Genomic DNA, 12,897 nt, shown 5'->3' on the forward strand with positions numbered 1-12,897 from the left:
CCGTATTGGTCCGAATATAAGACGACCCTGATTGTAAGACGACCCCTCCTCTTTCAAGACTCATTTTTGGAAAAATACTTTTTGAAGACCAAATCTTGTTTTTGTAAAGAAAATGTATTTATTTGAAAATAATTCTAATAAAAACACATTGAAAAAAACAAGGTAGGCTGTTGTTTTTAACATCTTTTAAACTAAATATTATTTTCAATATCTTTTTAGTTGAAAGTGTCAGTGTTTAAATTAATGGTAAATATTCCCAAGGCCTTCCCTTCCCTTCCCTTCAGCTGAATGACTGCTCTGGTAATTGGCATCCCATCATTCCGTTTTTCAGTCACGTAATCACACACTCTCCTGTCAATCTCTTGGAAGCGGCCGCTTTGAGGACCACGGTAAGATTTTCTCTGGCTGTTTGCATTTGTAGACGGTGTGTATCATCTCCATGACAACGCCTCGTTGTATTTTTGTTCTAACTTCTGAATTTTAGGCTTTTTTTTGTAGCTGGATATATCATTTGTTGAATCTAAATATGAATGTGGATAACAGTGATATTGAGATGCTTGCTACAGTTCGACAACACTTCGAGTGATGAATCGGCGAAAACATGTTTTATTTTGCTGATTCACTGCTTTGTTCTAACGCCGCTAGGCTTTCAGTCTCTCTCTAGCTCACTTGACAATATAACGTTACCGTGCTTTTGGGCGGTCGTTGAGGCTCCATCTAAAACTCTGCCATTTTGACCAGCTGTTTGTAACATCAAAGTAAAATGGATCATTTTATTTCTATAGTTTATAGCTGACTTTAACAGCTGACTTCTCTATTGGCTGTTGAAACAGGTGACGTCTCTTAGGTTCTAAAACCAGCCTCTGGTCTAGACCCCAAATATAAGACGACCCCACTTTTTCAGACGTATTTCCAGGGGAAAAAAAATGTCTTATATTCGGACCAATACGGTATGTCAGTTACGAATGACAAATGCAGTCTAAGTGACAAAAGACTAGCCTCACAGGTAGGTTTAGTACCATGGGGCATACAAAACATCCCTGTTGGAAAAAATCAAACATTGCTTCCTCATTGCCAGCAAGCCATACAGAGTTGCCCCGCTCTCTCAGAGGGTCAAACAACAGTAGTGATTCTAAGACAGTGGAGAGGGACAACTCCAAAGCGCTGCTGCAGAACTCCACCTTTATGTCATCGTGTCATAGTTGCATGCAGGGGGAATTGTCCTACTGTTCAGAATCAGCAGTTTGTGGGCAAAGCCTGTTTGAATCTCAAAGTTGAAAATAAGTGACTTTTTTGATTTACTTTCCACATTTTGAAAAGTATTCAAGGTCTAAAATTATTATTGACTCCATTTACAGCAATAAGGTGATCCTGGCGAGTTTGAGTTAATGTGTGCGGGTTCAATAGGCAGCGTAGGGAAATGGTGACGGGTTAGCTGACGGCAAGAGATTTGGTAACAATACATATGTAATTACTTTCACTGCTGCTCGTGCTTTATCTTCTCGGAACTCATTGCAGCTGCAGCATAAACTGTACTCTTTCTCCCATCCCCTATTCCCTTAACTCCTGGAAAGCATATTAGTCTGACACTTAATGTGTGTCGACGTCCAAAGCAGCTGGTCTTGACTGGCTGAAAAGGCAGTGTCAAGTCATTAGTGCAGCCTGTCCGCCAGCTCCCCTTCAACTGCCAAATGTACTGTACCGACGGCATTCTGCAACACCTCGCCCAACCACACACACTGTCACTTGTCGATAGAGGAATAGTGCACATGTACCTAGCATTTCCTGGTCTTACATTAAGGAAAAACATGCTCTCCCTGCATAACACAACTCCACCTTCCGTCTCCTTACTTCCCTCCCCCATTCCTCATCTTCGTCTCTCTAGCTCAATGCTGACACTCTGTCACTGACTTTCTCGCAGGTCATCACTCTCCCACATTCAGGTCTGCACTGTAAAATGTTTTTTAGATTGGTAACAGCTGGGGTAAAGGGAGAAATCTCTTCTAGTTTCAGCATCCCTCACCTAAGGGCTGAGGACCTGGTAGGGATTCATTCTTCAAATATCCCTGAGACACGTTCACATTTCTTTGCAGCCTGAGTCTTTCTTTGACTCACATGCACACATTGTAATCGCCCTAGAGCTGTAAAGAAATTTGAGAGAAAAAAAAGTTCATTCTTATTCAGCCAATATCAGCCATTTTGAAAGTGATCATCAGATCATTTGTTAAAGCCAATGACTCCCATACGTGCCTTTATTCCATTCACAGCACAGTTCCAGTGCAGCATGGCACATTAACCAGACTTGGCCCCTGGGGACTAACTTTACTCCCTCTCGAGTTTTCCCTTTCAAACCTTTCCCCGTTCCTCAGAGAAAATAAAAAAACAAATGCTCCATCAGAAGGAGGAGGCACGAGAGCATGGTTCACACCTCGTAGGCATGTCAGCTTAATGGATTGAATAACCTATTTACTTTGGAGGGCCAAGTGCAAGGTACTGTCATGTCAATGCTGTGCTTTGCAGGAGGTGGGAGGAGAGTTAACGAATAAGATTTAACACCAGTCTGTCACCCAATGGTAAATAAATTATCATCGGAAAACATCTCCGATGCTGAGGCATGCGCTATTAAAACATGTAATGTGCACGGGTGAGCATTTTTAAATTGTCAGCAGTCTGTAGAAGGGGGCTACATTTGTACAGCATGTCTCAAGCTGGTCTGCAAGAAGAGGTCAAAGAGAAACCGTAAAACATGTTCCCTCTTTGTCAGAGTGCTTTTTTCACTTGTGCATTTTTACACGCTAATCTAACAATGTGCCGATGTGAATCTAAATGAAGAGACCTGCCTTTCAGTGCCTTTTCTAAAGCTCTTACGTTATGTGGGTGCACTGTGCTAATCTAATGGCATTAATTGAAGTCAGCTGCACTTCTCAGAAGTTGCCCGGCACATTAACAAAGCCCTCAGAAAATCATACTCGCAAATCGCGTCTGTGTATCCACATTTCTGTGTGCATTTGTTGTAGTGGCACTTTTCGGTACCATGAGATAAAGGTTAAATGTTGCCGTTGCATAAGTGATTAGTCCTGATGGATTGGAGCGCACAGGTGGGGTCCAGAGGGGAGAGACTAGATTGCAAAGCCAGCAGTGAGCCCGCTGAAGGCTGTGACTGCCAAGCCCTCTTCTCGACACAGTGCCACTTCAGATTTAATTACACTCCATACCAAATGGTCCGTCCTACAGTGGCAAAGTTGGCACAGAGAGTTTACCTTTTGGCCTCATCACTGGGAGAAAGGGAGTTCTTCAAGCCCTTGTACATGTTTAGGAAAGACACCTCTCCTTCCATTGGTCTGTCCCTCATTTGTAGAAGGTCTGATAAAGAAGCTCAATTAGGGAGATTAGGGACTTTCACGTATGATTTTGTACAGCTTCAACTGAGAATACCTTCCAATAACATTCTTCCTTATTTATGTATCTTGTTTTTGCCCACAGTGCTGGGGTGGGACGCACAGGTTGCTTCATCGTGATTGATGCCATGATGGAACGTATCAAGCATGAGAAGACTGTGGACATCTACGGGCATGTAACGCTAATGCGTGCCCAGCGCAACTACATGGTGCAGACAGAGGACCAGTATGTCTTCATACATGATGCGCTCCAAGAGGCCATCAACTGCGGCACCACCGAAGTGCCCGCCAGAAACCTATACGCCTACATCCAGAAACTGACGCAGATAGAGGGTGGAGAGAATGTCACCGGCATGGAACTCGAGTTCAAGGTACAAACAGTTTGAAGCAAAAGCATTGGGCAAATTGTTTGGGTCAGGGATAACTGTGAATGAGCAGTGTTTTTTCGCTTTACTGACCTTAGGTTTTACTTGCCACATACAGCAAAAAGTTACAGGCATCCCATTGGCATTCATGTTCCAAGTCATATGCAGGCCACTGTGTCATTGATTGGCCATTCTCAGTACTCTTGTCCAATTCCTAGTAGGCCAGCTAGACAGCATGGGGCCTGTGGTTTCCTCTCTCTTTCAGTTACTTGACTTACTTGTGTAAACCAACATAGGATGCATTATCCCTTTCTGGTTTCCCCTTCCCATATCTCTCCCTCCTTGGGTAATAGGGGTCTTGGTTTACATGGAAACGCCAAACAGGTTTTCCCCACTACAGAACAGCTGCAGGAGTGACTTGAGCAATATACTCTGCATTTAAAATGAGAGGTTTAACAATCCTTATGCAGCCCTTTGCAGTCTGTGGTATTGCTGTATGCATTGTATTGCCTTGCTCATCATGCGATTCCTTTCTTGCTGTGATGGGATGCTGATTCCACTAAGAGATGATAAACCAGTTAAATTACACCACTTCTGTCCACTCCAGGATCGCCAGGGTTTCCATTCCCCTATCTTTTCATCATAACATGCTATTTTTCCCTGCAAAGGCAAGCCGTGATATTAATCACTCCGATGCCTTTATGGTTACGTGAAAATAGTATATAACCACAGTATACTGTGTGTAATGTAGATTTTATCAACCACTATGTGCAGCTGATTATTTTGGATTACTCCCTGCTCTCAAGCGAGTAAGAAAGAATCTGAAGGAATCTGATTGTTCATACGTGTTTTTTACGTCCAATCCACCTTCAATGTCAAACAGTCAGTCAGCAGGGAAACACAGAAAGTCAGTGTTCATATATATCTTTTTCTCTGTCTCAATGCAGCGTTTAGCTAACACTAAAGCCCATACATCACGATTCATCAGTGCCAATCTCCCCTGCAACAAGTTCAAGAACCGCCTTGTTAACATAATGCCATACGAGTCCACACGAGTGTGTCTTCAGCCCATTCGAGGAGTTGAGGGCTCTGACTATATCAATGCCAGTTTCATTGATGGGTACAGGTAAGTGCTCACATACTCTGACACCCATTGCCGATCAGATGGCCAGTATATAAATTCATTGGACTTGAAAATGGCTCGGCATTTTAAAAGAAGCAACTCCATTTTTGAAATATAAGAGTCAGCAAATGTGTACAAGACAAGCGTCATTGCCATGTTTTGGTCAGTCATCACAAATATGGCTCTTTCACCATCTTCAAACCATTCACAGTGAAAGCTCTAATGTATTTTTATGCTGATTGTCTCACACCTTTTCCATCATGTGATGAAATGCATTTCCACAGGCAACAGAAAGCCTATATTGCCACACAGGGACCACTGGCAGAGACCACAGAAGACTTCTGGAGAATGCTCTGGGAGCACAACTCTACTATTGTTGTTATGCTCACCAAGCTTAGAGAAATGGGCAGGGTATGCATACGCTTATTTTTCTTCCCATTTTTTTTGGCACACTAACCTCCTTAATCTGGCTACAGAACACAAAAGCACGTTACAAAACAGCTTATATGAAATACCATACAGTATGTAGCTTCAACCATGAGAATAAAATCTTCAAGCACAAGATACAGAATAAATTGAATGAAAACAATTCTGGGAATGAAAACAGTGAAGCTAGTGTATGAAGAGAATGTTGTGGCTCATTGTGGTATTCTATTTTTCACTCCCTACAGGAAAAATGCCACCAGTACTGGCCAGCAGAGAGGTCGGCCAGATACCAGTACTTTGTGGTGGACCCAATGGCCGAGTATAACATGCCCCAGTATATCCTGAGAGAGTTCAAAGTGACTGATGCCAGGGTAAGCAGGCATTATTTCATAGAACAAGATCAAAATTTGGCATTGTTGGAATGGAGCTCCAACTCCAGTGCTATCGTTTACAGCTTGCTTGAGTGTATTGTTTTTCAAAGTCTGGGTCATGACCTAACGGTGGGTCATGGGGGACACTGAATGTATCTCCAATATAAAACAATAATGTTCAACTTTTTTATTTGTTTCAACGCTTAAGTTCCAACTGCACTTTAACTTTGGGTCACTGCTATGTAGAATTTAGAAAAAAAGTGATTCCGTTATTGAGCATACTACTACTATTTTAAAATCCCATTACGCAATTTCTTAATCACATGATTTTATTTACAGAGAAAGAAGATTTGAATGACATTGTTGAACATGCTGGATAGTGAACACTATATATCGCAGTAGTTATTAGCTCAACATGTTGGCATTGTATCAAGTATTTGTTATACCAAACTATGGCCTTAAGTGTAACATAACCAAAAATAAATATTTCTTGAAATTATGACACATGTCAAAGTGTAAAAACAAATGTGGTGCCGGCAGCAGTAAGCTGCCAGAGTTTTTAATTCCATCAAAGGCTTACACAGATAAATGGTGCAGTCTCCCTCGTTTGTAGTGCTCTAGTAGTGCTCTTGCAGTCTCGTCAATGGGATTTCTCTCCTTATCAAGGGGCTACAATATCACTTAAGTAATGCACACCGTCAGTCGATTCTCCAAGCACCTCGTCGAGGTTAGCACATCAAAGGAATTGGCATCTTCAGTGTTCATGTTTAATACATTCAGGTAAAACGACAGGTATCTTTGACAACAAAACATTTTTTTCTGATGCTTTAATCTAAATGTTTTCAAGAATGCTGTCTTGCACTGTAAAACCCACAAAAGGCATGGATAATTGCAATGAAGATGGTCATGGAATGAACTGCCATGGGTTGGCTGTCTGCGAAACACCAGACTGGCTTCCTAGTTTCACTTCATCAGTTTTGTTTTGTGCGCACATTTTTCCATATTTCTGACTGATGTTCCATTTAAAGAGCAGGCTCTGTACATTCTCTCTCTCTTCCCACCCTTTGTTCCCAGGATGGACAGTCACGGACAGTAAGGCAGTTTCAGTTCACAGACTGGCCTGAACAAGGAGTGCCAAAATCAGGAGAGGGCTTCATCGATTTCATTGGCCAAGTACATAAAACAAAAGAGCAGTTCGGCCAAGATGGGCCTATTTCGGTCCACTGTAGGTAAGTGATCAACCAGTATAACTCACCAAATCATATCACTTGCACTTTGTAGATAATTAAACGGAATGCAAATATATTTTGAGTTGAAAGTAATAGCTCTACACGAATATTGATTTAGCATACTGGTACTAGAGCCACACCGATATATCGGCATTTTCCAAACTATCGGTATCGGCATTTATAATGGCCGATAAACAAATATTTAAAAAATAAAATAAAAACGGACGAAACACCCTTCAACTATGTTATGAGTGTTTGGCGTTGCATAGTTTGTCCACCAGAGGTCTCTACAACGTCCCTGTTGGCAACACTGATTTTTTTTTTTTTTTTGTTATTGTGTTTTTGTTCAAAGGACTTTAAGTTTCATATCTTAAGTTTGTATTTTTATACATTTTATTTATCATAACTAATATATTTTGATGTTCCTCTGTTCTGTTGTGACAATAAAACAAATAAGTTTATTTTTAAACTGCATTATCATTATTTTAGTAAGGACTCATAAATAACTACAAATAACTAAGGTTAGGGAAATCTGTTTTGTTACGCGTTTCTAGATTTTCTTTTTAAATACATATCGGCCAATATATCGGAATATCGGATTTTTAAATCACCAAACATTTGTATCAATATCGGCCTTAAAAATCCTTCATCGGTCGGGCTCTAACTGGTACATTGTTTGATATGACTTTTTCTACATTTATCTGGTTTCTCTGGCCTCAATGCTGATGTTTTTGCCCTCTCTCACACAGCGCGGGTGTTGGTAGAACTGGAGTTTTCATCACCCTCAGCATAGTCTTGGAACGAATGAGATATGAGGGTGTAGTAGACATCTTTCAGACAGTGAAAATGTTACGGACACAGAGACCAGCTATGGTGCAGACAGAGGTGAGGTGTTTTTTTCCCACTATATTTGCAAAGAAGACATAACTCACAAACTTTACTGAGGTAACTTAAGGTTTTATGACACTTTAGATAACACTTGGAATCAATGACTGCATTACAAATTTGATAATTTCATAATGAAAGGGCTGGTGAGATTCCAAGTGTGCTCTTGAGCGAAACAGATTAACTAAAGCAAGCCTCCGTTAAAGCAACACTAGAGAAATTTTCCCGCTTCGGTCCTACAGGTTGAAAGCAGAATTGTCCATTACATTACATTATGCAAGTTTGCCATCTCGGGTAGCGGATCTGTAGTTCGAATGAACTGGACAATGTAATATAATGAACAATTCCGCTTCCAACCTGTAGGGGGACTGAAGCGGGAAAAGTTCTCTAGTGTTGCTTTAAAGACCATAATTAATCCAGTAACTGAACCAGTTACTGGTGAGCTTGTCTGCTCTTACCTTTGGAATACAAAGAAGAAAAAAAAAAACGTTTTGGGCAGCTAACAAATGTAATGTGACTAGTATCTAGGCTAGATCTTTAATAGAGAGGGAGTGTGAGCTTAAGTCTTCTCTTCTTTGTTTCCAGGATCAATACCAGTTCTGCTACAGAGCTGGCTTGGAGTACCTGGGAAGCTTTGATCACTATGCAACGTAAAAGACCCAGTATTGGAAGAAAAAAAGCAGAGAGCCCTTTGGAAAAACAACAACAACAACAGTGAGCCTCTCTTCTGAGCCATAAATTCCTGCTTGAGAAAGTACTCCTTAACTCCTTGCTAACAACTCATTAAGTGTTGGATGTGTGACATGTCTTGTCAAAAAATTAAAAAGATGATTCCCGGAGGACCAAGTATTTCCCAACCCCAATAAAACCTCGCCTTGATACAAAGTGAGGGAATCCTGACTGTTGAAGCATCATACGGAATTACCTTTTGTTTTGCTTCAAGGATTCATTTTGGGGCTCATTAAACTGAATGAAACCAACACAACAAAAAAGTAAATGAACAATAATGACATCATCAGAAATGCATCAATGATTATGAACCTTTACGAGAGGCATTGGAGGCACACAGAATTGCAGGGGCGGGGGGGTGAGGGGGGGGACTTGATGCACATTGTAAAGAAAATAAAATCTGTTTCACAATCAAGAACACACAGACAACCCATCGAAAAAGAAGACAATGCTTGGTCCACAACAGCAGGACAGACTTAAAGTAATAATGAATAAATAACCCTTTTTCCTGTCACAATGTTCATCTAAATTTTGGGAGACGGTAGAGCTTAAATGATCTATGAAATAAATACAAAATTATTGATTTAGTTTTTTAGTACTTTATTATACAGCTGATGTGCTTTTTTTGAACTGTGTGAATTTCCTTTTTTTACACAAATTTATTGCTTGGAAAAGAAGTGATAAAACGTATTTACGTAAATGTTATTATTATTATTTTTTTTTTTAAAGCTGTAGAACTGTTCTGACATATGTGCTATTGTGCAGAGATTATCTTTGCTTTTTTTTCATTTTGGTTTTGTTTCCATTTTCTTCCCACATTTTGTTGCACAGAACAAAATTCACACTACCAAAAGGAAAGTTTGTTCAAGAGTTATTTTTGGGCTGGATTTTTGTTATGGTTTTTGTCCATGATCACATACATAGTAACTTAATTACTCCCATGAGATAAACTGGGGCTTTGTGGAATCAACAGGGATGAGCAAAGTATGAAGTTGCTGCTACCGATTATCTTAGTTCTTCCATGTTAGAAGGATGATAAGAGAGAACCTGATGAATTGGATAAAATATATGAATATATAGATATATGGTACAGATTGTCAAATATATGTGAAATATATATTAAAGCATACATATTACATTCTAAATATATTGATAAAGTACATAATTTATGAGTAAAATAGTATTTGAAATATGGATGGTCTATGAAAGCTTCCAGATTGAGAGTTGTGTGCTATGGGGGAAATGAAATGAGATTTTTCACTGGAATGCACATCAGTAGGACAAAATTGTATTCTGATTCAGTGCATCTTTTCTTGTGCAATAAATATGTGTATTTTTAGATAGGGTTTTATGTGGATATGTCATTCACTCATGACATTGTTGTTCCCCCCGCAAGTGAGGTGTGGGAATGTTGGGTGCCAGTCAAAGTGTCACTGGTGCATTTTTTTTTCAAGCTCTCATACAGTCTGTAATTAGAGGCAGAGGGGTCACACAGCCGCAATCACCGCTCCACACAATAGGGCAAGGTACAAAGACGTCACTTTCTTGTGGTTCTTTAAAGCATTCAATGGTAATGACTTTTTTAATTTTGCATTTAGAGTGCCTTATATTTATGCCTGTTTTTATAATGTTTCATTTAACATATTAATGTACCCTGAGTAATCTAGGCATTTAGTATAAATGTAACTGTATAATTTATTTACCATAAGTATTCATTTGTCACATGATGAGATTATATATGCAAATAAGAACATTTCAAAGCTCATATTTTTCATTTTCAGTGGCCTTATTGTGGCTGAGTGAATAAAAAAAATAAAAAGCTAATATATCACTGACCTCTACAGAATACACAATAGTTACAAAACATGTATTTAAAATGTTCAGACATGGAGACCGGGATGAGATTGCAGAATACTCAAAACTAAACAGGATAAAGGCCCAACATAATGGTAATTCATTTCAAACTAAAAATGGATTTGGCCAAAAAGAATGCACAGGTCGTCACCGCAGGGTTTCTTTTCCATGCCTTTGAATCCCAGACTTCATATGTGTCACTACAGAGAAGAGATATAGAGAAACACAATCTGCAACTAAATTTCAGTTCTGTTATCCTGACAGTGTGTTATGTTCCTTTTTTATGTATGACATTACAGTTAGATACTGGAGTTTAGTTTGGTTATGTTTCAGTCTTTATGTTGAGCAGCATCTTTAACTTCTCCGTACCCTCTTTGATGGCTTTGTGGATGTGCATTCCAGGTGCTTTCTTTCCCTTGTTAACTCAAGCAGCTATGTGTTTTATTTTTGTCAACTTCTTAACTGATTACTTTTGTCTTCATTTTGAGATATAAAAGTGCTATCATTTAACTTAATGGTGGCTAACGTTACATTATGTTTGCGTCTCAGATGTTTATTTTCTCATCTCAGTTTTTCCCGTTTTTTATTGATTTTTCATATGCAGGTTGAAACATTTCAGAATGGCCGAAGCTGGCCTGGTAGGAAGATTTGCACTTTCTCTATCTTTGTACTATGCACTGCCCTATTGATTCTAAACCCACTAATATATTACTTGAACCCATCTATATAAAAAAAAAAAATCTCCTTAAACGTTCACTTTGTGTGTATGTAAATAACACAAAAAAGGTATCAACTCTTGAAAAAGACAAAAAAAAAAAAAAGTTTGTGGCGAAAAAGAGCATCCATTCTGATGCCATGGTTACTCCAGCAGATGACTTCAGAAAAATCTGTCCCCCAACCATCTGTTCTTGTGGCTTTGCCATTCAAGCTTGGAGTGTCATTAACAGAAATAAACGTTGTGTTCTCTGCTCTCTCTATCTATCTCTCGTCTGGATGCATAGATTGAAAATTAAATAATGAAATTGTAAAAAAAAAAATAAAAAAAAAATGGCTTGTTAAAAAGATCATACAATTACCTCCGATTAGTTGTAAGCGTAAACTGTTTCTTTTTCTGAATGAAAGGAGTGCTTTTTATTTTCTTACTTAGGTTACATTGGTGGCGAAAGAAATCTGTATGGAAATCAGTTCTTTGCTGACACAAGTTCCATTTGTTATAAATTAATTCTATTAAAAAATGTCAGTGTTATGCATCGGCGTTTCACTTGTTTCCCTCCACCTCACTTTGACTTGAAAAGACCGATGGAGCCATTTTACCCCCTACTGGTCTGGGTCCAACATATTATCCACAGTTCTTTCATGTAAGGGGAAATTGAGCCTCACCACATTTAAATAGATTTCCATTTCTCTGGTTCTTCGGTCACTGATGACAGCTACATTGAATCATCAGGGGAACCTTTGACAGATGAAGTGCAATGTTTTTAAAGCTGCCTTGTTCTTACCACAGATTTTGTTCACCATACCGACAAAGTGGTGTAGCGTTGTACCACATTGCAGTACATTCAATGCCATTGCACAACTCACTACTTGTTTCTGTTGCCGTTTGTTCCCGGTTCTCATCTATTATGTATGCATTTGTGAAGTTAATAACGTCAAAATGACACTAGTATAACCAGCAATCTCAAGTTAGGCCAAAGGGCCAATCTAAAATCAGTTTCACTGTTAATTGACAATTTTACATTATGACATTGGTTGATACATACTGGTAGAAGATCCATCTTAAGTTAAAGCCAAAGCTATACAACCAATATAAAGCGATACATATTGCTATATAAATATGTACAGTACATACTGTATATGCCATGGGCAATTTTAGACCCTTTTTAGGGGGGCTCAAGCCCTTAATTTCATCTCAGCTTATTTTTTTAAAATCAATTTTAGTGCTTCAAGTTAGAGTTTGCGACCTTGTCTTTTAGTGACAAAAAACAATTACAGGTTCAAAGGGCTTGAAACAGGTTTAATATCCTGTGTCGCTGTCCCCGATGCTACGCACCTGTAACCCAGTCAATGAAAGGGTTAACAGAAACATAGTTTTGGCCAATCGGAGGTGGTTGTGCCAGACTCCCGCCTTTGGCTGAGTCTCTGTCTAATCTGTCAGAGGGAGATCAGGAGTGTGGATGTGAAGTTTAATGTTGGTAGTCCCCGGAGAAGAAGTTGGTCATTTCATGGCGCAGATTAGAACCCAAATTGAAACGTAAGCAACTAAAATTGCTGAATGTTGGAACATTGTGTCCAATTGGTCGTTATTACTGTGACCCTAAAGCCACCCTTTTGTTCCTAATATTGCCTCTGGTATATGCATATCCTTAAATAAATATAAATACATACAAATTCAAAAATGGAAACTGCCAGTACCAACTCCACAGATTTATTGATATATACTAAAAACACTCTTTTACTTTGCTTTCAAATGGAATGGAACATAGCCATGGCTAAGTACTTTTAAATATTAATTTGACA

At 39.1% G+C, this 12,897-nt stretch overlaps 1 protein-coding gene across 4 annotated transcripts in view; it reads left to right on the forward strand.

The window, feature by feature from the left end:
• ptprda (protein tyrosine phosphatase receptor type Da) overlaps nt 1–11,628 on the forward strand; it is a 132,328-nt gene extending 120,700 nt beyond the window's left edge. For all 4 annotated transcript variants that reach the window (XM_078275547.1, XM_078275549.1, XM_078275548.1 and 1 more), the window contains 7 exons: nt 3,484–3,769; nt 4,711–4,889; nt 5,171–5,297; nt 5,558–5,683; nt 6,758–6,912; nt 7,662–7,797; nt 8,383–11,628. In XM_078275547.1, coding sequence (XP_078131673.1) covers nt 3,484–3,769; nt 4,711–4,889; nt 5,171–5,297; nt 5,558–5,683; nt 6,758–6,912; nt 7,662–7,797; nt 8,383–8,451 — 1,078 coding nt within the window. In that variant the 3' untranslated portion in view covers nt 8,452–11,628. The remainder of the gene's footprint in view (nt 1–3,483; nt 3,770–4,710; nt 4,890–5,170; nt 5,298–5,557; nt 5,684–6,757; nt 6,913–7,661; nt 7,798–8,382) is intronic.
• The last annotated feature ends 1,269 nt before the right edge of the window (nt 11,629–12,897 follow it).

The sequence above is a fragment of the Sander vitreus genome, chromosome 19, assembly GCF_031162955.1.
Source record: "Sander vitreus isolate 19-12246 chromosome 19, sanVit1, whole genome shotgun sequence".
Taxonomy (NCBI): domain Eukaryota; kingdom Metazoa; phylum Chordata; class Actinopteri; order Perciformes; family Percidae; genus Sander; species Sander vitreus.